At 41.2% G+C, this 27,360-nt stretch overlaps 1 protein-coding gene across 4 annotated transcripts in view; it reads right to left on the reverse strand.

The window, feature by feature from the left end:
* Positions 1-6,008: 6,008 nt before the first annotated feature.
* The window catches only part of RAI14 (retinoic acid induced 14), a 147,424-nt gene continuing 126,072 nt past the window's right edge, over positions 6,009-27,360 (reverse strand). For 3 of the 4 annotated variants that reach the window (XM_082836325.1, XM_082836326.1, XM_082836324.1), the window contains 13 exons: positions 26,870-26,927; positions 26,076-26,146; positions 24,409-24,515; positions 23,274-23,452; positions 22,986-23,014; positions 21,679-21,765; positions 20,670-20,756; positions 18,201-18,258; positions 15,186-15,304; positions 12,989-14,524; positions 11,656-11,784; positions 8,691-8,756; positions 6,009-7,863 (listed from right to left, as the gene is read on the reverse strand). In XM_082836325.1, coding sequence (XP_082692451.1) covers positions 7,786-7,863; positions 8,691-8,756; positions 11,656-11,784; positions 12,989-14,524; positions 15,186-15,304; positions 18,201-18,258; positions 20,670-20,756; positions 21,679-21,765; positions 22,986-23,014; positions 23,274-23,452; positions 24,409-24,515; positions 26,076-26,146; positions 26,870-26,927 — 2,604 coding nt within the window. In that variant the 3' untranslated portion in view covers positions 6,009-7,785. The remainder of the gene's footprint in view (positions 7,864-8,690; positions 8,757-11,655; positions 11,785-12,988; positions 14,525-15,185; positions 15,305-18,200; positions 18,259-20,669; positions 20,757-21,678; positions 21,766-22,985; positions 23,015-23,273; positions 23,453-24,408; positions 24,516-26,075; positions 26,147-26,869; positions 26,928-27,360) is intronic. The other variant, XM_082836327.1, reaches the window with a different exon arrangement.

Raw genomic sequence — 27,360 nt, forward strand, 5'->3', positions numbered from 1 at the left:
GGGCCTGGGGTCCTAGGTTTTTATGGATTAAGTAATTTCATAGGCTAATGAGTGGGAGGAATATTCTCGCTATTTTGGGGTAGGGTGGGGATTTCCCAGGAATTGGATCACTGCCCACTATTTGGCATTTTATGGTCTACCTCGGAACCGTCATGGCATGACGGAGAGTGATTTTTAGGATTACAATGAAGGTATAATGAGCTAAAGGTCAGTGACTGGACTGTTCTCAAAGCCACCTTGTTTTCAGCTGGTTCCAGCCAGTCTTTATCACGTCCCAACAGCTGCCCCCTTTCTTCATGATCTAGCATTTGTATACTGCTCCTTTCCCTCCTGTCTCAATGGTAAGTGTGCTTTAGTTCTGTTCGCTAACTCTGGAATGGAATGCTAGTAATCTGGGGATAGTGCTTTTACAGCGGGTTCACGTACTCTCCTTTGATCCTGATTACCGTAAGCTTTGCTATTGCAGAAATCACACAGAGGAATCATGTGTATAGGGTACTTTTAGACTCTTCCAACCCCCAATCAAATGGGATTAGCTCCAAATGATTCCAAACTCAAGGACTGTGAGACCTAAGAACAAGGAAATGCAAATAAACTTTCTCTTGGGTTGTGTGATTTTTTTTTTTTTTTTTTTTTTTGGCCACGTTGGGTCTTCGTTGCTGTGCACGGGCTTTCTCTAGTTGTGGTGAGCAAGGGCTACTCTTCCTTGTGGTGCATGGGCTTCTCATTGCAGTGGCTTCTCTTGTTGTGGAGCATGGGCTCTAGGCGCTCAGGCTTCAGTAGTTGTGGCTCATGGGCTCTAGAGCGCAGGCTTAATAGTTGTGGCGTGTGGGCTTAGTTGCTCTGCGGCATGTGGGATCTTCCCGGACCAGGGCTTGAACCTGTGTCCCCTGCATTGGCAGGACGATTCTTAACCACTGCACCACCAGGGAAGTCCCTGGACTGTGTAATTTCTTAAAACACATTTTCCAGCTTCTCAAGGCAGGGTTAGATACCTTCTTTCTGAGCTCCCACGGTATCCCATCCACTTGTGAGTCTCATAGTGACACTCACAAGTCTCTTGGCACTCCATTTACTTTTGAATTTTTCCATGCATCTGTCCATCCGTCCAAGGAAAAATGCCTATTGAATACCTGCTATGTGCCCGACACTGTTCTTTCTAAGCATTAGGGAAAGCAACAGCGAACAAATCGACAAAGATTTCACTCTCCTAGAGCTTCTGTTCTACCAGGGCTGCTAGTAAACAATATGACATCTCTGCAAGTTAGAAAAAGGCAGGTGGCTTAGGGAATAGGCAGCAACTTTGTGTGAATTAGGAAAACGCCTCTTCCTGCAGCCAGTCTCAGGCCCCTGCTAAGGGGTCCAGCTTTGGGAAAGGGATGAACCACCTGACATGGAAGTAACAAATTATATGGAGAAAAATAAAGTCAGGCAAGGGATCTGGAAAGTGATGTGGATGTGGGGAGGGGTATACTGGCTTATACAGTGTAGTTAAGAAGGGCTTCTCTGACAAGGTAGCATTGAGCAGAGACCACAAGGGAATAAGGGAGCAAATGACACAAATGTCGAGAAGAGCATTGTAAGATGTTAATAGCAAGTGCAAAAGCCCTGAGGCAGGAGCAAATTTAATGGATTCAAGAACAGAAAAAGTTTCAATTAAGAATGAAAAGAGAGTCGGGCTTCCCTGGTGGCGCAGTGGTTGAGAGTCCGCCTGCCGATGCAGGGGACACGAGTTCGTGCCCCGGTCCAGGAAGATTCCACATGCCGCAGAAGGGCTGGGCCCGTGAGCCATGGCCGCTGAGCCTGCGCATCCGGAGCCTGTGCTCCACAACTGTGAGCCACAACAGTGAGAGGCCCGCATACTGCAAAAAATAAAATTAAATTAAATTAAAATTTAAAAAAAAATGAATGAAAAGAGAGACAGGAGAGTGGGTCAGCAGAAGAGGAGGTCATGCAGGGCCTTCTGAGCAATCCATCCATCTAAATCTCCACCTGCCCACCCACCCAGTGAATACTGAATATCTGCTGGGTGGCAGGCCCTGTCTGACCAGATGTGAGCTTCTTGTGAGCAGACTTATATCCACCACTGAGCCTTTAGCGTTCAGCACAGTGCCTGGCTTATTACTAGTGTTCAATAACAGTTAAGAAACTGAGTCATCTTCAGGAACTCTCCATTAGTAGAGATTCTGGCCTCTCTGTGTATATTGGGTTCCTATTGCTGCTGTAACAAGTCATCACAAACTTAGCAGCTTAAAACAACAAGAATTTATTATCTCCTCGTCCTGGAGGTCAGAAGTCTGCAATGACCATCACTGGCCTAGAGATCAGGTGTCAGCAAGACCGGTTCTTTCGGGAGGCTCTCGGGGAGAATTGTTTTCTTGCCTTTTCCAGCTTCTAGAAACCACCTGCCTTCCTTGGTTCATGGCTCTTCTTCCATCTTCAGAGCCAGCAGTGTAGCATCTTTAAATCTCTGACTCCTTCTCCTGCTTTAAAAGACCCTTTTGATGACATCAGGCCTTACCAGGGTAACCCAGGGTAATCTCCTTGTTTTAAGGTCAGCTGAATAACAACTTTAATTCTATGTGCGAACTTTATTCTCCTTTTGCCATATAACATAAACTATTTAAATTCCAGGGAATTAGGACATGAGCCTCTTTGGGGGAGTGTTATTCTGCCTACCAGAGTGTTTAACTTGATTTAAATGTATAGGTTTAAAGGATTAATTTACATGTCTGGGTTGCTCGAAACCTGCATATTCATTAAAAATGCCTATCTTCAGGAATGGCCTCAGACTGGCTCCTGGGAAATGAGTTCTGATCCATTAGAATATTCTGTCTGAGAACATTTTTGTATGCTTGACATTTTGGGCCAAGTGGTACAAATCCGATTAAATAGTTCATTCTTAAAATGTGATGTGTGATGAATGCATGTCTTTGCTCTGGGGGGTCTGGAATCTGAATAGCTGAAATTGTTATGCAGGTACTTCAGCCTTCATGATAGATCCCCAATAAAGTCCTGGATACCCAGGCTTGGGTGGACTAATCTGACTGGCCAGACTTCCGAAGTGTTGTCACACATCACTGCTGGGACAATTAGCTATATCCATGTAACTCCACTGGAAGAGGGCACCTGGAAGTGTGTGCCTTGTTTCTCCTGGATTTTGTCCCATATACCTTCAGGCTTTGCTAATTTTAAGGAAGGAGGATGAGAGGATGTTCTGGGCTAATGGTAACGTTCTATACCTTGATAGGGTTTGTTGCCCAGGCATATTTACTTGTCAAAACTTATCAGATGGTACACTTAATATTTATGCATTTCATTGTTATGTAAATTTTACCTAGAAAGAATTTCAAACAAATACTAAAACCTAGTTAATGATATGTATACTGAAATCTTCAGGGTAGCCTGTGTGGATGTTCTGTACTTATTTTAAAATGTCTCAAAAAGAAACATAGACTAATGGATGGAAATTGGGATAGATAAGTGGATAGACGTGCATACAAGGCAAGTCTAGGAAAATGTTAATGCTTGACTCTAGGTGATGAGCACATGAGTGTTCAGTGTAAACTCTTTTCAAGTTTTGTTTAAAAATGTTCCTAAAATTTGAAAAATTCAAAACTGGAACAAACTCTCCATTTTTACTGTGATTTTGAAACTCAAGTATTGATCTCAATAACGTTTCCTCAAGGTTTTTTCTGAAAAATAAATAAAAGTATAGGTTTAAAAACATCTGAAGGTGACAGATAGGTAACTCTTACTACCCCCCTCCTTTATTAAAAGCTTACGTTATTTGGCTCTCCCCCCTCCACATCCTCCACTAATAATCTGGTGCATCCAGTCGCCGTTCCTGAAATATTGTTTCTTCCCAGTTTTAGGGCTTGGTTTATACTGAATGTACAGAAATGTCTCTTTCCTCCTCTTCTACTCGCCTCCACCTCTTGGGGATTTAGTCCTCAAGGGAGCCTTTCCATCTCCTGGAACCCACTTTGATTGCTCCCTCAACCAGGTCCTATGACCCAATTATGGCGACCGTCGTAGTTGAGCTTTTGTCCTTTCTTTCACAGATATGCCACACACTCCCCGAATGCTGGACAGTTCTCTGCCCTGAACAGGTGAACAGAAATTGCTCCTGTGAATGCCTCCGTCTGTTACTTTTTCCAGCTCACTCTTTGCCTTGCAGTCTGCCTTTGAAAGCTTGCATCACCGCCGTCTTTGCTGGATGGTGTTTCTACTGCTGTCAGCACCCAGCATTCCACAGTGAGGCCACATGGCAAAAGGCTGTGCATCGACATGTTCTGGGAGCATTTTCCCCACGTGGCATATCACGTGTTTATCTTAAGATTGGTGGGTTTAATTGTTAAAGGCTTTGGAGTCAGTCTGAAAGTGTATGTAAGAAAAACAAGTTGATGACTCTTCTGTAACCAATGTGAAGAAAAAGGCCATTCTTGCCCACTCACTGTGATGACCCATATGCTATTCTACTTTTATCATCTGCATTCCTGTATCACATGATGGAAGCTAGTGTGAAAATGGGCAATTTGAAAATTATCCAAATGGTCCTCGCACATATGCATACATAGCATAGTCATCACATCACTTTTAGGGACTGTAAAATACTGGAAGCAGATTAATTGCCCATCAATGAGGAGTTAGTTTAAAAAAAAAAAAAGCACGTACTTTTGAAACATTATGCAGCCGTTAAAAAGGATGTGTGTGCTGACAAAGAACAATCTCCAGGATGTTTTAAGTGGAAAACGTATGGTCCAGAAATTTCTGTATTTAAAGGGGAAAATAAAATACATGCCTACATGTACATACAGACGTAGAATGTGTTAGGTCATTCAAGAAACTTAACAGCTGTTGCTTCTGGGGTGGTAAACTAAGAATCAGGAGGAGAGATTTATTTTCAGTTTATCTCATTTATCCTACAGTTATATCCCGTGATATATAACCACTGCTGCAGGATGACGGTTTCTTTTCAGACCCTGCCTTTGGCATATGAGGCAGTTCTTTTCATTTAAGAAGTCTGGTTTGGATTTATCTAGGTTAAGCACTCATTTGAGTGTCACCAAGAAATCATCTTCTGGGACTTCCCTGGTGGCCCAGTGGTTAAGACTCCACACTTCCACTGCAGGGGGCGCAGGTTCGATCCCTGGTGTGGGAATTAAGATCCCGCATGCTGGGAGGTGTGGCAAAAAAAAAAAAAAAAAAAGAAATCATCTTCTGAGTTGAATGGTTGGCCTCTCTTGAGGTGAGTTCTCCTTTCAGGGTGCACACTCGATAATTTAAAATAGTAATAACCTCAGACACTATTTGCATTATTTTCACTGATATCTTTTGTCCTTTTTCTTCCCACAGGTGGGGCTTGAGGAAGGGTTCAGTTGAGTATGTATGGTATGCCTTGGCAACAGGAGCTGAGAGCGAGGCAGTAGAATCGTATTGTTAGCAAGGGAAATGGCCTTAATGAAGGGAGATGGCCTTGTTATGCTGTGTTATGAAGAACCATGTTAGCTATTTAAATAATTGCACCCATTTCATTTGTCATCTGGTGTTTTAATTATGCTTTCAACCTGGAAGAATTCACCCTACAGGAGTTTTTTTCAGGAATGAATTAACCTTGTAATGTGATAGGATAATGTAAGAAAAACCACGTGTATGTATTACTTTTTCAAAAAAGCAAAGAAAAAAAAGAGAAAAAAAAATCTAATGGAAGCTTTTAAATAGTTAAAAAAAAAAAAAAAAGACTACAGATCAACTGAGAGGCAATTTTAAATGAAAGAACTGTGATGCAAGTGCCCAAAAGTGGGTGTTGCTTGGGGTAGAGTTCAAGGTGACCCCAGGAGCTAGGGGACGAAATGATATGACACACTGTGTGAGAGACTGCGGACAACGGCCACCGGTGGAGCACAACACGGTATAAAAACCTTTGCCCCGAAACGCTAGTTAGCTGAACTTCAGAAGCTGTACAGGCATGCCTGCGAAGGTGCCCCAAATCAACCACAGAGATGCAAAATGAAACAAAAGTTTATTTTCTGCAATACTTTCTGTAAATTACAAAGGCAAAATGCTAAACTACAGCATGTAACTTTTCAATATTTAACCAGAGTACTTGTAATAAATACGCATCCTGAAACAAGATAAAAGGCTACACTTTGTCAGGCGTCCTGCAAAATGTCTCAAGTTTTACACTCTGCAGCATTTCTGTGTGGAGCTGGGAGGGGGATGGTTTTGTGTTTTCTTAAGTGCTGTGACAGAAAGTCCTTTCACAGTTTTCTTTGGAGGGTGTTCGAAATTGCCGAACTATAAACAACTTAAGAAAGGTAACACCAGGCTCGAAAGCCGGTGTTGCTTCGCTGTCGTTGGTCCTCATCCAACACAGTGCTACCAAGTGGCCTCTGAGCCCAGGCGGCCCTGTCGGAGCCGGCCTATGCTTTCAGTTCTATACTTTAGAGATTTCCGTAATTCAGTTCACATCTCTCAATAAGATCAAGGCTGTAAGGGAAGCTGCAAGCAAGTTAACCTGAAAGTAAAGTGAACAGGAATGTTTTCTCCCAAGACCTCAGCTAGGCACCATAATGTTTACCAGGATTTTTTGCTTCAAAGTTGAAAAACTCGTTGGTACTAACAGCCCTTCTAGAGATAATTTACAGGTGCTGGTAGAGTTGGGGCATTCAGAAATATTCAGTGGGTAGGAGGGTTTACTATATTCAGAGACGTGCTACAGTTCTGAGAACACGATGGCAGGAAGTCTGGGGGTGTTGGTGGCGGCTCATTTTGAGTTTGGGATACAGAACCACCTCCTGCTATAGCTGAAAACCCGGAGGAAAAGGTTATATACTTTTTAAAGTCTTAAACATGATTACCTAAAAAATATTTTGCTGATACAGTCTAATGTAAATTTCACTTACTTAGGGATTTAGATATGAAACCATCTTTAAGAGCCAATAAAAATATTGTAGAGGAAAAAAAACACTTTTAAAAAATTGAGGTTAAAAACGATGAGGCATTTCTTTTGGCTGTAAACACGCAATTTACTATCCCTCGTTGAACACAAATGTTTGGATTTCCTGAGCTTCGTGCATGAGAAACAGCAGGAGGCAAGTTTGCATAGAAAATTTGCAATATGTCAGCGGTTTACTTAAAAAGAACTTCTAAGGGCAATTTGCTTTTGTTTTAAAACTTCATATCTAAGTTAACAGTGCTCATCAAACTATAAGATTGATAAGCGGGGTGGTGAGAAATATAAGGCAGATGGGGAAGAAAAAGATGGAATTAGCATTTTTAAATCCACAAGATATCACGATAAAGGGTCTAAAGCATGCAGCTCATAACTAGTGCCATGCTAATTTGGTTAGAAATTAAGTCATGTTTGGGGGATAGGAAACCAAAGGCAAAAAGAACACCGCTGTGCTGAACAGCACAGCCTGAGTGTAGGAACGGAAGCACGGCTGCGTGGAGCATCGATGTGTCACTCAGTGATGAAGTCCCTCAGCTGGGCAGGTACCAAGGAGGATGCCTGCCACCAGCGTGGACGATCCCAGCTCTGGAATCAGAAGGGATGACAGCATCTTTCACCTCTGCTGCTTCGAAGTTTCTAAGCGGTTCTGAGGAGGACAGTCTTCTCCTGGGACCCATCCTCAGAAAGAAGCCTCTGGAAAGGGAAGAAGCTCTATTACAAGGGTCACAGTGATACCACGAATGAGAACAATGGCAGTGGTTGCCAGCAACTCCGGATCTAACATAAGGTGGACAACAAGGGGCCAGTGTCCTGCCAAGGAATCCACTTTACTTCTTCTGGGACTGGTTCTTACACATGGTGAGGATTTGCTTCAGTACTTTTTGGACATCTTCATCCATCTGGCCCTAGGAAATTCCAACAAAAGACACTCATTAGAATAACCTACGATATCATGACTTGGACACAAATCACGCAGGACCATGGGGGAGCGAGGAAGGAGGTGAATAAAAGGCAGAGGCTGTTGTCCCACAGGAACTTCAAAATGCAGAAAACAACAGAGGTAGAGGGGGGGGCTGAACACTGCAAAGCTAAAGCACTTGTTAGAAAAATAACATCAAAAAGGTGTAAACCAAAACAAAAGAAAACAACACTCAGAAACTAAATCCTGGCACTGCCTCACCTGGGGAGTGAGATGGCTGGCTGGGATGAGCCCTTGGCTTCCCACTGCCCTCCCACCCTCCCCGATCTTCAAGGAAATGTTGGCCCTACCCATTCCCACATTTCTAGGAGGAGCTGAGTCAAAGACACGACCCTGCTCTTTTTCCTCCGGAGGATGAGGGGGCTGGGTCTCCTACCAGACTCCTCAGCAAAGGGTTTCTGGCATCTCAGTAGCGAATGTGAGCCCAGCCAGCCAAAGCACCAACAGTTGCAGTAGTGAGATGGTACGGATAGCTCTGAGAATATCATCAAACCCGGAAAATAACACCTAGACCCCTCCTCCTGATGGGCAGCTGCCCCCACACCCTCCTTCAAGCTCCCAACAAAGGAGGCTGCTCCTGGTTAACAGGGCACGGGGCTCCCAACACAAAATCCAAAGCAAAGCAGAAGGTGTTCTAAAAAGCTTTCCAATGAAGAGCTGTCTTCTCAAGTCCTCATCTGCTCTACTAGTTTCATGATGGGCGTTTGGGCAAGACCTGCTGTGGTATCTCTTTAGGATCCCCAGACACCATACCTGCACAGCGTACAGAAGGTGCATTCTGTAAACTGATATCACTTCCTGGTGTTGTTTCTTGCACTCCTAGAAAGAGACAATTTGACATTGTTCAAGAGCTTAGGAGACCTTTAAAAACAAAAACAAAAAAACCAGGAGAAAGCTGCGGCCAAACGCTACCCTAGTGATTCCTTCCACCAACCAGCATAGGAAGCTTTCAAAATTGCTGTGCACTCAGAGGGTTGTGTAGTTTGGAATGCTTGTCAATATTCTTAGGGAAAAAAACTACCTGTTTCACATCTTGGTATGTCAACCCTAGAAGAAAATTCATGTAAAAAGTAGATATGATAATCCCGAGTTTGTTTAAAAATATATATACATACTCAGACAAAGAATACAGATATAGTCGCACAAAGTAAACAGTGCAAGGAACTATCTACTTTGTCAAATGCAAAAAGTTATTGTCTCTGAGTGGTTGGATTATAGGCAGTTTTAATTTATAGTAGCTTTTCCAGAGTTTTCTGTATCTTCCAACTTTTCTATCGTATACAATGACCAAATATTTATTAATTTAAAAAATTATTCTTTTAAAGAGAGCTATCGATCACCTTCTATATAGCCAAGTGGTGTATAATCCCTGGGGAATTCAATGATTTAGCTGTCAGTGTACCAAGGAGGTGAACAGGGTGACGGCACCAGCCTCAAATGGTCCCTCAGCACAGCTGTTAATGATTTTATTTCTCCTTGTTGAGCTGTAATTCCAATTCCTCCTAGTGACTATTTCAAGGATCTCAACTCAGCTCTTAACTCGTCTAAGAAGAGGCCTTTCTGTCTACGTCATGATGGAAATTTAGACTATCACATATGGATCACTTTAAAAATCTACTGAAGTCTATCAGTAGCCAGTTTCACCTCCTCCCCAACAGTGTCAGATGTGAGGCGTCCTTCCTATTCAAGGAAACCCTTTGAAACCTCAGTCTTTGAAGTTCCTGCCAGTAGAAGGTACGCTTGGTAGCCCTCTCTGTGCAGTTTCCTCCCACCTCTTGGTTGCCTCCACTCCATCATTTATAGCTTTGTCTTCTGATCACTGTCTTCCGTTCCGGTTCTGCTTCTGTCATCACTTGGCTGACTTCAGTATCCACGTGGATGAGCCACCCACCACCCTGGCCTCTCAGTCCCTCGACCTCAGCTTCGTGACCTGTCCCTCCTTCCAGCCACCCACTCTTATGGTCAGAGCCCTGCTTCAGTCATTACCTCTGAGATCTCAGTTGAAAGCATCCCACTCCCTCACCACCATCTCCCATCTTTGCAGCAAACCTGCTTTAGGCTTCCCCTGCCCCCTGCTGTGACTCTTCAGCCCCGGCAGACGCCTAGCTCCTTAGTCACTTCTCCAGCAGCCAGCCTTGGCCATCCATACTCCACCCCTCCACTGGAACTGTGGTTGCCATGGCTACCATGGGCCATCTAAATGCCACATCCCAGTCCCTGCTGCCTCCTACTCATCTCTTTGAGATTCAGCACAACCATCGCCTCCTGCAGGAAGCCTTCAGAGACTCACCCAGATTGGGTGAGCACATTGCCTCTCTATGCCCACAGCACGTTGGGCACCTATCAATGGACGCTTACTACACTGAAGGCAGGGACTGTGTCTTATTCATTTTTATATCATCAGCACCTTGTATATTACTGATACATAAAAGCTCATTAAATGCATATTGAATAACTAAGAATGACTGTATAAATCATTAGTACTTTATCTACAAGTCTGTGATAATCACTTGATCAGAAAAATGACCTGCCAAACACAGTCAAGAGCAACTTCTCCTTCCCTGACTACTCCTCCACTGCTCTAGTAGAGCTGGCGACACAAGAAAAGCTGGTTTTGTACTTTGTGGCCAGCCGGAGTAAGGACTGTAGAAACCTGCATTCACCAGTATTGAGTCTGTACTGAAGAAATCACAAAATCCAGGTCCTGTTTGTAAATGGAAGCTAGAGACAGTCCAGGATAGACTAACCTTCACGTGCAAAATGTAACATACCCTCAAGGACTAAAACTTTACAGACATTGTGATAGACTAATAGCCCTCCAAAGATGCCCACGTCCTAATCCGTAGAACCTGGGAGTGTGACCTATAAGGCCAAAGGGACTTGCAGATTAAGGATCTTGAGATAGAAAGGAAGATTATCCTGATTATCTGGGTGGATCTAAAACGTAACCACCAGGGTCCTATAAGAGGGAGGCAAGAAGGTCAAAGGTGGAAGGAGGAGATGGGAGGACGGAATCAGAGGCTGGAGTGATATGCGTTGGGGATGGAGAAAGGGGCCACGAGCCAAAGAATTCAGGCAAACTCTAGAAGCCGGAAGAGGCAAGGAAATGGATTCTCCCCTAAAGCCTCGAGAAGGAACCAGCCCTGCTGGCACCTTGGCTTGACTTTTGTGAAACTGGTTTCTTCGGACGTATGGATCTCGAGAACTGTAGTAATAAGTTCGTGTTGTTTTAAACCAAGTCTGTGTCGCTGTATTACAATAGCCATCGGAAACAAATACAGACATGAAAGGGCTTTCCTGGGTGAAATCAGGAGAGAGGCCAAGAAGCAGCTTCAGACATGTAGACATACAACTACCAGAGATCCTGGCCCCTAATAAGAAACAGCTCTCGCCGCTGCCAGAGACGGTGACGACCATGGCAGAAAAATGGAGAAAGGGTAAAAAGCGAGTGGAAGAGCGAACAAGAGGCCTCCTCCCACTGTCCTGTGGACTCCTCCCTTCCTTCTCACTGATACATGTTACCCATCGCACTGCAGGCAATGACTGAGAAATCCATCCGCTCCCTCTCTGGCCTTCATCACAGAAGTCTGTAGTCAGCTGCTCACTGAGGCGCAACACGCCTTCAGGCTGGGCGTCTGCCCGCTGGCTCCCCGCTCCCCCTGGTGTGCCGTCTGTCTCCCCACACCCCCAGCCAGGCCGCAGAAGCACGTCCACTCACAGCCAGCTGCTGCTGCAGCGCCTCCAGCTGCTGGCTCTGCCTCTTGGACGAGCTCGTGGCGTACGAGAGCTGCGAGAGGCTGTTCAGGGCCTCCTTCAACTTGGCGACTTCCTTCGACATCTCGTTTATCTGGCGAGAAAGGAAAGCTCTGTCAGTAGGCAAGAACGTGACGGCAGAAGCAAGACTCCACCTATTTCTCAACCTGTGACATAGCCTCTCCTGGCCTCTGGGACTGCAGCAACCCCTTTGTTATTTTTAAAAGAAAAGCCATAAAATGAAACATAAAATCAGATAAAAACAGATAAAATCAGGCAAACCAAACAAAGCCCTCTAAGGCCATTCCATGCAGACAAGAGCCCCCCGAATGAGAGACTGTGTTTTGGGGCCTGAAAAGGTAACAAAAGCTGTGACATGGATTTCCTTCGTTCACCCTTAAAAGGGGGACGGTTGAAAAGATAAATCAGAAACAGGGTTTCAGGTATTCCTTATTCGAAGACAGCTAGGTCTTGCTCCATACTGCTGACGTGGGCAGTCAGGAATAAGTTTTAGAAACCCTGGTATCCCGGGCATCTTGCCTCGTAGTGAAGACAATCGCCCACCTCCACCCCGTCTCTTGGCTTCAGGAGCTCTTTTTGAAACATTCATTATAATGAAGGAATAAAAGATAAAAAATGCTCTCATGAATGCCATTCAGAACATCTGACCCAGGAGACCGGGAATGCAGAGCAGATCCAGGCACGGAAGCATCATCCGCTTTTCCCTTTTCTTTCCTCCTTCCTCCCCGCCCAGCCCATCTCACATCGCCTGCCCCTCACACTTCCCGCCTTATTATCCTGTACACCTTTGAAAATGGGGCCCGGGGAGGGTTTTTATACTGACTCAGAGGAAAGCTCGTGGGGTTTAGGGAAGCAATATCAAGTCTGGGAGTAATTGGGTTTTCATATGACAGAGGAATCTGTCTGGATTCCAACAGAGTAGAAGTTCAAGATGGGTCACAAATGCTTCTCAGTTGGTGGGTTCACTTCTGATCCCTGACACCTGGCAGGGCTTCTGTAAAATAATTTTTAAAGGGAAAACATGTCCCACACATGTGAAAATGCTTTGGTATGAGGGAAGCAGTAGAAGATGAGTCTTTTTTTTTTTTTTTTTAATAAATGTCCACCCTACTCTCTTTAACGTGGCTTTGGGGACAGAGGGAGGCATGTGTGGAGCCTCTGACCATTCACAATAGGTCAGTGCTCACAAATGGTAAAAATGTTAACCACAGTAAGTGAAGGTTGAAAGTCCTAGCGCACACTAGCTCGAAATTCAACAGCAGTACCGTCTCACCAACCTTCTTGTCTTTATCCTCTTCCAGTTTTGAAGAGCTTTCAGAATCTCTCTTCATTTCTGCAAGCTCTTCCTGAGCGTCCTGGCATTTTTGCAGAAGTTCATTTACTTCTTGCTCTTTGGATTTCAAGAGAGTCTGAATGTTTTCCCTTTCCCTTTTCATTTGTGAGACCTCACTTCTAATCTGGGCAACCTCTGAATGGGCCTTCTCTTTCTCTTTCACGGAATCCTTTAATTTTGAGGCCAACACACTCACTTCGCTTTCCAAAGACGACTGGAGCTTCTCATAGGCAGACCTGGGCACCATCGCGTCGGTCACGGCCGCCTTCTCCTCTAGGAGTTGTTTCTCCAGCTTTGCCACCTCCCCTTCCTTGCTCGCAAGGTGCTCTTTAAGACTGCCTATCTTCTCCTCCATCTCTCTGGCAGTGGTCCGCAGCGTAGTTATCGCTTGCAGATGCTCCGTCATGGAGACAGAGTTCTCTTTCTGTGCATCCACCAACTGTTTGAGCTGGGTCAGCTCACTCAGCACTTGGGAATACTGCGACTTCATTTCACACAGGGCCTCTTCAGCCTTCGCTCTGGATACGCTGGTCACCTGCATCAGCTTCTCGTGCTCTGCCTTATGGATATATTCAGCTGTGACGTCTTCTAGAGATTTCCTCTTCCTGTAATCCTCCAGCTCGGCCTGGGCCTCTTTGTACAGCTGGGACAGCTCACTCACCTGCTTGTTGAGTTCATCTATCATCCTGTTCATGGCCTCTTTCATGTCCCCAGCTTCATCGCCCGCCTCCTGGGTCATCTGATTTTTCAGTGTATCTTTTAATTTCATGATTTCTTCTTGGGCCTCTTGGTATTTCTCAAACAAAAACGCCTTCTCCTTGTTCATATTCTCAATCACCGAGCAATACGAGCTTTTCATTTCCTCGTACTCTTCCCCAGGTGGCTTCATAACCACCCCTTTCTCCCTCTCTACAAGCTTTTCCTCCATCTCTCTCACTCTCTCTTTATTTCGTTCACTTTCTTCCAGTGCGTTCTGGAGATCCCGCTTTAGCACGTCTATTTCCTCCTCTGTGATCCTCAGCTCACGGAGGCCTGAGTCAGTATCCGCGCCTTCCGGTGAGACCAGGCCTAGTTTCATCTGCTTCTGCACGCTCAGGACTTCTTTCATAGCTTCCTCGTACTTGCTCTGAGTTTCCTTAAGTTTCTGGCTGAGGTCGGAGCCGTTCTCTGAAATCTCCGAGTTGTTTAAGCACACCGACTCTGTCCTTCTGGCCTGGAGCTCGGCCTGCAGCTCTCTCCTCTCTGCTTCAGAGCTCTCCAATTTCTTCTGCAAGTCGTGTAGAATCTCCTGTAGTTGCTGGATTCTGACATCGCTGTCGATAGTGGATTTACTCAAGGAATGTGTTAAGACAGATGGAGATGGTCTGGAGTCTGGAGGAGGGGTTTCACTAGGTTTGCCCAGGGATGGGGCCAAGTCAGTTTCAGCAGAATGGTAAAAGTCAAAGCTCAGGTCTGCTTCTGCCTCCCTGGGTGTTTTGGCCTGGAAATAAAAGGCAAGAATGAAATAGCACCAAAGGTGGGGTTAGATGAGCAAGCAACTGCAATGAGAGAGTGATTCCAAACCTTACACGTGGGAGAGCAGCAGGATGGCTCTGCACGCGTCCTCTTGCCCCGTGAAAAAATACGGTCCGGGACGCGGGAGTCGGACTCATGACTCTAAGCTTCTTCTGTGCTCTCTCAGGACAGATTATGTGTGCCACTTTAAAAACGTGAGATTTGTTTTGGCTGAAGAGCCTCTGACTCAAATTTTTCCTTTGTTTCTCATATTATTGTAGTTGCCAAGAGGGACAATGGGCTTAGTGCAGCTACTTCTTAGCAAGTTCTTACATCTGCTAAGTGATCAACTTTACTAAGTGAATAACTGACTAATCATATATATGTGTGTGCACATATATGTATATACATTGTCATATATATCATACTATGTATATAATCATATATAATTTACCAATTTACAAAAATAGTTAATGAATAAACTCTCTCAAGAAACAAATAATTTGAAACTATAAAATGCTTAAAGCTAATTTTAAAAAGAAGAAACTAAGGTCAATGTCTAAAACAAAATATCACCTGACTGACCCTGAAAAACCCAATAGCTTGAACCCTACAGAACAGACTGTGTTGGCAATCTATTTACCTACCTGTAATTTATCTTGTAATTCCTTATTGTGTAAGGTAAGAGAAGCAACTTTTGCCTGCAGTAGGACCAGAAGATCTTGTTGGTCAGCTTCAGAACTTATATCCAATAAGCTATCAGCGCCTTGGAAAAGAGACAGGCAATTTAAAATAATATTTTAAAAATTAAACTGTTATTTCTCTGACCTCTTACAAACTCACTTTCTACCCAATCCAGTTCTTCTTCCTGGTCCAGACTATGAGTGAAAGCCCCCTGCAGCTGGATAGATGAATAGCAATTCTCAGGTACTGGGGTTTCCTTACTGGCGTTCCCCTCACACATATACTAGGTGCCTGGATACAAATAAACACATCTGAAAACTGATGGATTCGGTCACACATTTTCCGTTCACTTAATCGAGTGCCACACCTTGGTTGTTTTTTGTTCCTCCCATGCCTAATACATCCCATTCTGTGAATCCTTTCAGGTAGATCTCTGGAATCTGGTTCACTTCTTATTCCCACATCCATCACTCTAGTTCAGACTTCATCACCATACTTGGTAACTCTACAAATGGCTTCCTAACAAATCTCTCTCTCTCTCCTCTAGTGAAAATGTAGCCTGTACCAACAACACTGTCAGACTAATCTTCCTAAAACATACTTTGATAGGGTCATTCCTTTGGTTCAAGTGCTTTAATTGCTCTCCCTCTAAAAATAACCTCCAAATTCCTTCATCTGGATTAAGGCCAATAGGATCTGGCTCCAGTCTACTTTTTTTCAGGTTTATAACTCCTGATGTTTTTCTCTAGTATCCCATTTTCATCAGATTCAGCGCTTCTATCACATCCTCTATATGCTCAGCACAAGGCTGCTTCTTTAATTCTTCATCCATACGACTGCCCTTGTAGCATCTCTTTGGCTAGATGACTCTTAGGCATCCTTCAAGACTCATGGCAAACTCTGCCTCTTCCTTAAAACATTCTCTGACCACCCACCATGAAACAGCCTTCTCTGAATCCCACAGTAAACACTGTTGGTAAACCAGAAGTAGTTGAGATTCTACTGATTATCGTGCTGAAATAACCTTTAAAGCTGTGCTACTCAAAGTTCTCATTGAGACAAGACAAGAAACGTCCTCCAGAATGTCACTCAATGTACTGCTTCCTTCATCCAGAAAGTCTTCCTATGGAAACAAAATTGTCAGGTGGGCAAAACAGTGTGCTTGGCTGGATGACTTTCTGCTCTAAACTCCTTAGTTATTTTAGATTGGCAACAGTTTAGAGACCACACTCTGAATAGCACTGCTCCAAATTTCTACTGTTACTTAAAAATTTTCTCAAGCCATTTAATGCAAGGATAAAAATTTTAATCTTTTTTTTTTTTTTTTTTTTTTTTTTTTGTGGTACGCGGGCCTGTCAATGTTGTGGCCTCTCCCGTTGCGGAGCACAGGCTCCAGACGCGCAGGCTCAGCGGCCATGGCTCACGGGCCCAGCCGCTCCGCGGCACGTGGGATCTTCCCGGACCGGGGCACGAACCCGTGTCCCCTGCATCGGCAGGGGGACTCTCAACCACTGCGCCACCAGGGAAGCCCGAAAACTTTAATCTTAATTTGGAAGGATACAAAATGACATTTCTTCACAGAAATGCTTACTAATCATGTCTGGTGTCTAAACCACAGCCTTATGAGTGTTCTTGACAAAGAGTCTGGTCAGCTTGGAATGAACCAGGGGGTTGGGAGGGAGCATGAGGGTAATTCTAAGCAACAAAAATTACTTCTAAGCCATGATGGATGGCTTTTAAAGTATACAGTGTAACAACTGTTCAGTTATATTAACATTGTTCTCTGCCAGGAATATTTCTTAATATTTCTCAATTCTGTAAGTTAAGGGCTCCAAACACATATGAAATACATAACAGACTAAGAAACTGAATGCTGGAGCAAAAAGGGGCCTTTGAAGTAATCTGCTCTACATTTCAAATTGATTCTGCATATACCGTCCTACATTCTTAGAGGATAAAGCAACAGGATGGACTCGATACAATGAATTAAACCGTGTCTTGGTGAAGACAATATGATAGTGTGTGATTTCACTGTGATTTCATTAACACTCTTTGTATGTGTCTTTTAAAAGTCAGAAGTAGAAAAGTTAGATTGTGGCAGCCGTGGAGGTGCTCAGTTGGCTCTCCCTTCAAGAAATAACCTGCTGCCCAGTTGTGAGGAGGGCCGCTAGCTGGCAGCGTACAGCCTGTGGACCTCATCTCAAAACGATGTTTTAAGATGCATAAAATAAGCTGGGACGAAGAGAGAGAGTGGCACTGACATATATATACTACCAAATGTAAAGTAGATAGCTAGTGGGAAGCGGCTGCATAGCACAGGGAGATCAGCTCCGTGCTCTGTGACCACCTAGAGGGGTGGGATAGGGAGGGTGGGACGGAGACGCAAGAGGGAGGGGATATGGGGATATATGTATATGTATAGCTGATTCACTTTGTTATACAGCAGAAACTAACACACCATTGTAAAGCAATTATGCTCCAATAAAGATGTTTAAAAAAAATAGAATGTACAGGTTACAGTAATTGGCGACCTTTGTAACACACCAAACAACAAGATCTGGAAGCAGGTCTAATAACGGCCATAATTTCTAGCAGAGATACTGTAAATGATCTTTCAAGGTATCTGTAATAACAGCGAGGGGATATGATATTATCTGTGAATTTTCTTGGTGTCAGAATCAGTGATCTGCTAATACCACTGGGGCTTATTGCCTATCTTCATAATTGAAGGAAGTGCTAATGCTAAATTAGGAACGGATGAAAACAGATATATTTCACACCCAAGCTCAGGGACTCCTTAATCTAGGTGAAAGCCCCCTGAAGTAGAGAGTACCAGGCTGTGCACCGTTGGCAGCCTTAGGGTGGCACCCTGGGTTCTCCAACTTCCCCAGACAGGGTACCCCTGCTTGGCCTTTGCTCTCTTAGAGGAACATGAAATAGAGATCGGTCAAGGGAACAAAAATGCCCCTTCATCTTACCCGTAGTACTGTCACTTAGTCTGTCTTTGTTTTCCCGTATAGAACTGATCTCAGCCTGCTGGAACACAAAAATGACTTAAAAGAATATTCCTGAATGGAACACTCTACAAAAGAATCAAGCAAATTTTCCTCCTTGAGTTTATACAAGTTGGTGCTATCCTACTAGAAAAACAGATAATCTCCAGGAAAGAAGATATTTTAAAATACAATAAAAGTGACAGTTATCTCCTGAGGTGCAATTTTCACTTAGAGGTTCCAGAGGGTATAGTCTCAAAATATTTTTCAGAAATTTCAGTAAGTATATTACAAATATCTTTGAAGATTATAATAAAATTACATGATAGCTAATTTAGTGGGCTACGTGCTTAAAGCTTGAGATGGTGAATACTACTTTCATAACAGAGTCAAATAGAAGTTTCACTTATTTGGGTAATACATTAAAATACATTAGAAGCACTTTTCAGCTTTATCATTTCATAAATTAACTATTAATATATTATTATTAATTATTTTAAGGGAAATGATAGTAAATGAGACCTGTCACAGGAAATAAAGGTAATTTTATAAGGGAATAAAAATTCTTATGGCTGTGGATTGACAATCCCATCAAGATTTCCTCTAAACCTGTATCCCTGAATATCTCTGTCCATTAACATATTGGAAAAATTCTTTACCTTCAAAGCCAGATTCTCATTCCAAAACAAAATACAGTCACTTGCCAGAAATTGCCATGTTTTATCTAGATGAGCCGCAGACCATGATAAAAGAGAGAACTGTTCAGCAAAGAGACTTCTTAAAGGCTCAAATGCTAAAAATGAAGTGGCTCATTTTTGGCAAGTGCTTATCATAAAAAAAGCTGTATTTTCACTTAAAAAAATAAATGCTTATTTTTCAACTCTATTAAGGTACAGTAAACTACATCCACTGGAAGCTTACAATCTGAGGTGTTTTGACAGATACACACCCAAGGAACCACCACTATGATCAAGATTCAGAATATTCCCATTACCTCTAAAAGCTTCCTCATCACAGCCAATCCCTGCCATTCCCAGGCAACCACTACTCTCCTTTTTGCATTTTCTAGAATTCCTATCAATGGAATGTCAGAGGGGATGAATTTCTTTGAGCCTGGCTTCTTTCATTCAGCATGATGGTTTTCAGATGCATCCATCATGCTGCTTGGCCAGCACTTCATTCTCTTTTATGGCTGAGTAATATTTCATTATATGTACGTATCTCATTATCTTTATCCATTCATTTGTTGGAGGACATTTGGATCTTTTCTAGTTTGGGGATATTTGAATAAAGATGCTATAAACATTTGTGTATATGATTTTTTGAGACATATATTTTCATTTCTCTTGGGTTAACGTCTATGAGTGAATGGCTAGATCATATGTTAGGTATGTTGAACTTTTCAAGAAGCTGTCAAATGGTTTTCCAAAGTAGTTGTACCATTTGACATCCTACCAACAGAGTATGAGAGTTCTAACTCTTCCACGTCATCACCAACAATTTGTATTTTTAATCTTTTTAAACTTTAGCTATTCTAAATTGTGTCCTTTTTATCTCTTTGTGATTTTTTTTTAAAGAAATAAAAGTCTTTTTACACTCTATTTCTGAAAAACATAATTTGTGATATTATTCTTTGGAACGCATTGCCTCCTTTGAGCCACAATCATATTAGAAGATACTAGGGTGGTAATTATAAGAGCATAACTTCCTTTCCTTGCCTTGTATTTTAATAAAATCTAGTTAAAGCAAGGGAAGTGATAGGTTGATAGAATCTTTTCCACATCAATGTGCATCCAAGTTAAAAGAAAATTCATTTTTAGTAATTCTTAGAAGGGAGAAAAGAATAAACAATTATGCCATTGAAATTTCATTTTAACAATTATAGATTTTACTTTCTTTCCAAGTACAATTTCCTAGTGATTGTTAGGTAAACAGATATTAAATTGAAATACCCTCCCATTCCTTAAAATACTTTGCAACCACAAGTCTAGAGAATCAGGTAGAATAAGACCTAATGGATTTTCTAAAATTCTAAAATAAATACATATTACTTTTATAGTCAGTAAAAAGTTTAATTAAAAATATACAATTAAAAAAATCAATTAAAAATAATAATATATAATTACTTCATAGTAAGACATCAGAGAATAACCATTTCTTTCTTTTTGATTAGTATTATAGCAACTCAATTTGGTAAGATGACTGGTGATCTTAAAGTCTTATCTTTGTCCTTTTTTAATGAAGAAAATTAAATATTAGCTAACAAATAATTGATTCATGCTACTCTTTTTGTATGGAGCCCATGCTAGGAAAAATAATCAAAGGGTGCTTTATGATGAAAAGGTTTGAACCAATGACTGAGAAATATATTCTGTTTCGCCCAGTGTTGTGTAACTTAAATTAAATCTATTATGCATCTTAAAATTCAATAAGTTGGACACAGAAAGGAAATACCTTGAAGGGTGGTTCAGCAAAAAATACTGATTCCTTTCCTGAAAGTGGTGTTGAAGTTATTGATCTTGGGGAAGACACATCACTCAACTAAAGAAACAAAGTGAAAACCATCAATAAAGAGTCCTTTTTCAAAGTCTTCTACAGTGCCAAAGAATTAGCCTATTTAACCAATGCAAATAAAATCTAACAATAATTATCCTTAGTTTCAATTAATTCAAGGGTAACGTATTTTCAGTGTAACTCAGCTACCTCAAATACTTTTTGAAAGTTTGCCCAGTAGAATTAACTACGGAACTTCACTCCTATATTCACTAGAATTAACGTTAAAAATTTATAAAACTTCTATTGCAGATTGAGAATATTATTAATGAATATGCTAACGTATTTAACATTACTTACTGGATGAGATATTCTGCTCAAATATTTGATATGGATTATTCTTTTTATGGCCTATGATTCTTTTAATAACAAACCCTGGCCTGTTTTTATTTACCATTTCATAGATATTCAAGCTTCCTCCTCTATTCAGTAATCACCATAAGCTCAGAAATGAAAGCTGTTTTTTAATATTAGTCAACCTTAAGTGTAACAGGAAAGGCAAATGTATTGTAACAACGTTTAATAAACCAACTAAAATTCATTTTCAACTAGCGCCTCACCAGCTACACATTCTCCCCCACTTTACTAGAGCTGTTAATACGAGCTCTGAAAGTACACTGAGCTCATTATCTCGAGGAAAAAGTTCCTGTCATGGATTTTAAGAATTTTGAGGTTTTTAAAAAAGATACGGTTCAATTCTTCAGTTTTGAAATAAGAATCAACATTATTTCCATACTAATAATCAAAATTCTTCATACCACTACTTGTAATTTAAAACCACTACAGAAAATTTCAAATGTGCATTTAAGGGTCAATTTTAAAACAGTTCTTTTTGGCCTAAACACAAAATGACAAAATTATGGCTTTGTTGTTATATGTTTGTTCATTGTTGGTTTTCTTTTATTTTTACCTGGGTAGGACTGATAGGAGGTGGTGGAGCTTTGCGTTTTTTTGGAGTTCCACTTCTCTCTGAGCTTATTTTAGAGACTTGATCATGCTGAAAGTTGTCACAGTCCAAAGAATGGAGGTGGGTTAGTTAGGTTAGTAAAGTCTGAGTAAATAGCTTCATCAAACAAATGAGAAAAACCTCAACAGTTCATGCATTTCTTACTTTATCAAGATCTGAAATCTGCTACCAACATAAAAATAAGTAATATGCATGCTCCAAGTTTTCTTCTAGCAGCCCATGCTTTAAAGCAAGAAAATAAAAAACACAAGACAAAACCAGATTAAGTTGGTATGGAGAACTGGGAAAGTAGAGAATAAGGGGTTGTTTACCACAACTTAGAACCCAGAATACATTCATAGTCTAGCTTCCATCTTAATGCAAAGCAGTGGTATTTCCCCGACCTTTTCATTACGTCCAGTCCTTTTCTTAAAGAGTATACAGTTGACCCTCCATATCCACAGTTTTCACATCCAGATTCAACCATCTGCATATCCCAGAATTCCAGATACAGAGAGCCAACTGTATCACATGATTTTATATAAGGGAATTGAGCTTCTGCAGACTTTGTTATTCCCTGCAGATACCAAGGAATGACCATAAATATGGGAAAAAAGGGAGAACCTCAGCTCTGAAGGTTATGGATAAATATAACACAATTGGTACAAAATAAATTCATTATCAAGTATTTGCTGATTATGATAATTTTTTCAAGAACCTTGATGTATAAATAAATAAAACAGCCAAATATATATCTCATTAATAAACAGAGGTGAATATGTTTTTAGGAAAAACTCCAAAGTAACAGGGTAAACTTCTCAATTTCTATCTGTGTAAAATGAATGACATTTTAGAAAAGCTCTAATTAAAATAAAAGAAAACGCTAAATCTCTTACTTTCATTAACTAACATGGCTATGGACAGAGTTCTGTAATTCCTGTGATTTTACAAGTAGTTAAAATACTGTTGTTCTCAGAGTTAAAATCACATCAAACCTTTTCACACCAGTAGGAAATATTAGTATATTTCAGAAAAAGATGAATATATAAGTAGCAAGTTTAAAGTTACATGCTTTGGAAATAGGGTAAATCATTAAGAAAATATTTACCACCTTACAATGAATCATTTATTCCAAAGATATTTTACTCCTTAAGTAGTTTCAGCATAGTCTTTATCACCTTCCTAATGGACCACAGAGTGGTTTAATTAGAACATGTTCAAACTCCCACAGGCAATGATGAAAAAGAATCTCCATCCCCAAAGATAAATACCTGCTTTGGTTTTGTTGGTGTCTTTAAATCTATAGAAGAAAAGTGAGGGAGAAAAAAACCTATAAGAACCATAATTACTCATATCCACTTTGGGTGGCGGGGTATATAAACACACACTCACACACACACACACATACCCATACACACAACATACACAATATTCAACACTATTTTCCTCCAGAAATATATTTAAAAGAATAATAAAATATATTGCACAAATTCCTTTAACCTTTGGGGAAAATGGAGTGGATAAATTTAAAACAACACTGGCTATTTTCTTTCACATACCAGCATCCTGAGAGATTTTTGATAATAGAAGGCTTTGAATTCCTGCATTTTCTGAGAGTTTGGAATAATGTAAGGCATTGTGTCCAAGAGAATCTACAAGGTTTAGGTCTGCCCCCTTTTTAATTAAGGCTTCCACAATGTTAGAGCTGCCAATCTCACAAGCCAGCATGAGAGCAGTTCTAAAGAATGAGGAGACAAAAAATTAGTACACAAAATGTGAAAACTTGTTGCTAGGAAATCATTTCATTTGTCTTAAAAACAGAGGAAAGAAGACTAAGTGCAGTTAAACCTGTACTACACTTAATTTTCTAGGAAATTCAAAGTGGAATGCTATCAAAATAAAATTGGGTTGCTGTTTTATAAAACTTCAGATTAAATCAGAACATTAAATATTAGGTCAAATAACATAGACATAATCTTCTAAATATGATGGAATTTAATACGATTGGCACAAATCTTGCCTTTTTTACAAATCAAGTTTTTTAAACAACCTATAACATTATTAAGACTGTTTTTAAAAAACAACCAATATGTTTACTTTTATTTTGCATGAAAAGGCAAAGGAAACGGCCTATTCATTTTAGCATTTAATAATCTCATCACAGACACAGTCAGCAATGATGCTCCCAGAGGTCTGGGGAAAATATTTTTTAAGTCAAAACAGATTCTTCTTTTTTTTTTTTTTTTTTTAGTTTATTAATTAATTTATTTATTTTTGCTGTGTTGGGTCTTTGTTTTTGTGCGAGAGCTTTCTCTAGTTGTGGCAAGCGGGGGCCACTCTTCATCGCGGTGCACGGGCCTCTCACTATCGCGGCCTCTGTTGTTGCGGAGCACAGGCTCCAGACGCGCAGGCTCAGCAGTTGTGGCTCACGGGCCTAGTTGCTCTGTGGCATGTGGGATCCTCCCAGACCAGGGCTTGAACCCCTGTCCCCTGCATTAGCAGGCAGATTCTCAACCACTGCGCCACCAGGGAAGCCCAAAACAGATTCTTAATTATCCAAAAAGGCAGAAATCAGTAAAAGAAAGAAATTAAAACTGCTTTAAAACAAACGATCCAAAATACATCTCTGATATTTTGAAAGCTTCTCAGAATGTGGATATCACTGAAATAACATGCTTTCTAATTCTGTGGTACCTTCCATTTTTGTCTCTGGAATTTACATCTGCTCCATGATCCAGGAGAAAGCGACAGACCTCACTGTGGCCATTTTGTACTGCAAGAAGCAGTGGTATATTCCCATCCTAGGAGACAAATTCAGATTAAGATTTATAACTTAGATGACAAATGCCGGAACTGCAAAGGTCCTTATTCCTTCTACACGTATTCCTGACTTGTCCTGCTGGTCTTACATTTGACCCACCAAAGTAGTCTGCCCCCTAATAGGCCAACGTCACACCCTAACACTACCCTTGTTATGGAATCCCACTGACTGTGGGCTTTTCCTCAGGAGTCGGTCTCTCGGGCTGCTTGTTGCAACTATGATGTGAGAGAGAGTGGAACGCCAAGTATGTAAAGGCTCGAGGCAAGTATACCATGTTTATTGAGAAATGGTTCTCCATGGTTCTGGAGAAATGAAGGGTTGTTTCCATATGGCATTTGTAGGTCCCACTGCTCTAAGCAGTTTCTTCTAGTGAACTACACATATCCTAGTATCCTGCCATGCCACCAGTCTTCTCAGAAAGCATACCCTTTCATAATCTTACTAGGTATCGAAACATATGTTAAGAGTTCATTTGTTCATTACTGACACATGACTAGATAAAGGGACTGATGGAAAGAATGATTTGTTTAATATAACAATTGGCAGTTCCTTTAGAAAAAAGAATTAGATCCCAACTCATACAAACTATGTAAAATGGATTAAGAATCTCAACATTACAGTAAGAAACGAATGAAAAAAAAATACTAGAATTTATAGGTGACAATTTCCAGAATCTTAATTTGAAGTGGGGTCTGACTCAAATTATGTAAACCATAAAGAGAGGCTTTTATTCTGCTCTTGCCTTGAACATACCCCACAAATGGGGTCGACAGTAATTTTAAGGTGGACGTATTCAAATAGGAAAAGGAAAAAAAAAGTTACAATATATCCAATTATTTTAACGTGGGGATATTTAAAAATACAATTGCTGCTTAAGGATTAAGTATCCACTCAAAGTCGAACTTCAGAATTTCTAGAAAATTATCTCTGTGAAGTTATAATACTTTCTGGTTATAAAGTACCGAGATTCAGGGAGCGTGAATTTATTTACAGATTCTCAATGCTCGCTTCGCAATGTCCCCATCGGGTATAACTTACACATGCCAAGTCCCATGCTACAGCAGGAAATTTAACCCTATCATCAGGAGCAGTAAGCATGTCAGTTTATTCTCAAAATAGCCCAGCAAGGTCAAAATGGGCTACAAGTGGTCTTTAAAATTGGAAAACCCTGGTACCAAAGGTAATATATGGGGTGCAAAAAGAAAACAATAGAACTTCTATTTAGACTTATTTTTTATTTATAAAAATCAAGAAATTAAGCCTTATTCGTATTTAGGTTGCTGGTAAGCCACGTGTCTATCCTTAGAAGCAAACAGAGGAAGTGCATGCTGCAAAACGTTTTATTAACGGTTTTATTAACGGTTTAAGGACCAACGGGGATAATACTTAAATCTGTTTTGCACAAGAGGATCTAGGTCGGAAAGCAATAGACTTTTACCAAATGCTTGGGTCTTTAAGGTCTTCGTGACTCCCAGAAGTAGCCCATGGTGCTCTAGACACCAGTGTCCATCTGCACCTCTAGTGGTCACCTGGTACTTACCAAATCCTTGAGGTTTATGGGGCTTTTGTGCTCGCAAAGAACCTGCACAGCTTGAAGGCAGCCCTGTGCCGCTGAGAGAAAGAAGACACAGAAACCACAGCCAATCACAAAGCTACTCTCACAGCCAGGGGCACCAAACACTTCTATGAAGGAAAAGTTCACCTTCCACCCAGTTTGCATACGTTGCATTGAAGAGAAATGATGTCAGAATGGTTAAGTAGTGTTTTAAATTACTGTTTAATTTCGGTGTCATCCAGACCTAAAGGCAGTGCTTGCCAGTTGTTGCCTTTAGGCAAACCTTTGGTTTAGCTTTTCGTGGGACTTAGCTTTTCCTCAACTAGCACTAAAAGAAATTTGCAAATCTCATCATCCTGGACTTCAGTACCAATGTTTCGTCACTTGGAACTGTGTGACAGACAGTAAAACCAAATGTTGATAAATAAAAATGATTGATGTTCCTTTTGATCCCCAAGTAAAAAAAATCTGTACCACACATTACCTGAAATCTACAAATGCTCATGAATATCTCTTAAACAAGAACCTAACGTTAATTAAAATATAATAACCAGGACAATTTTTACTAGTTGTTTGGCAGGCGACTGGCGAATTCTAGCTGTATTCCTCCGTAAAACCCTACACAATTTGCAAACTGAGGAAAATGGGAATGATGTCTACGAATGATGACAGAAAACGGCATCAGGAATAACAATGGCAAGGTTAATGGCTTAAATTAGGAAAATGAACACTTACTGTTTCTCATGGCAGAAGAAGACAAATAAGAGAATGAAAATTACCTGCATAATGTAAAGCTGTTTTCCCAGAGCTGTCGATACTTTCGGCTGGGCATTTAGACTGTAAGACAAAAATCAATAAATACGTAGAATAAAATTCAGTTCATCCTTTTCCTGCAAGGTATGAGGCAACTTCCTAAGAAAAGTATAATAAACATGAGTAAGTCCCAACTGTTGTGCTCTAGGGGCCCAGGGTCTCATGGGGAGGGAGACTCATCTCCAAGTAATCATGACACAGGTGAACTGTCACCTCTTGGCTGCTTTGACCGTCCCCTCTCTCTTCCATCAACTCTGTTGCCAACAGATCATCCCCACCAGCTAACAAATATGCTCTAGGATTTCTCATCTTGATCCCACCTTTCCCCCCATTTCCTGCCCTAATTCTCTATCCGCCATCACAAAACCAACTTCCTGTTAAGAACTGTCCCACACAAGCCATGTTTCCTCGTCTCCCATTTATTCCTGGACTCACTGCAGTTGGGCGTCTGCCCTCA

The sequence above is a fragment of the Leucopleurus acutus genome (assembly GCF_964270905.1).
Source record: "Leucopleurus acutus genome assembly, chromosome: 3".
NCBI classification, from domain to species: Eukaryota; Metazoa; Chordata; class Mammalia; order Artiodactyla; family Delphinidae; genus Leucopleurus; species Leucopleurus acutus.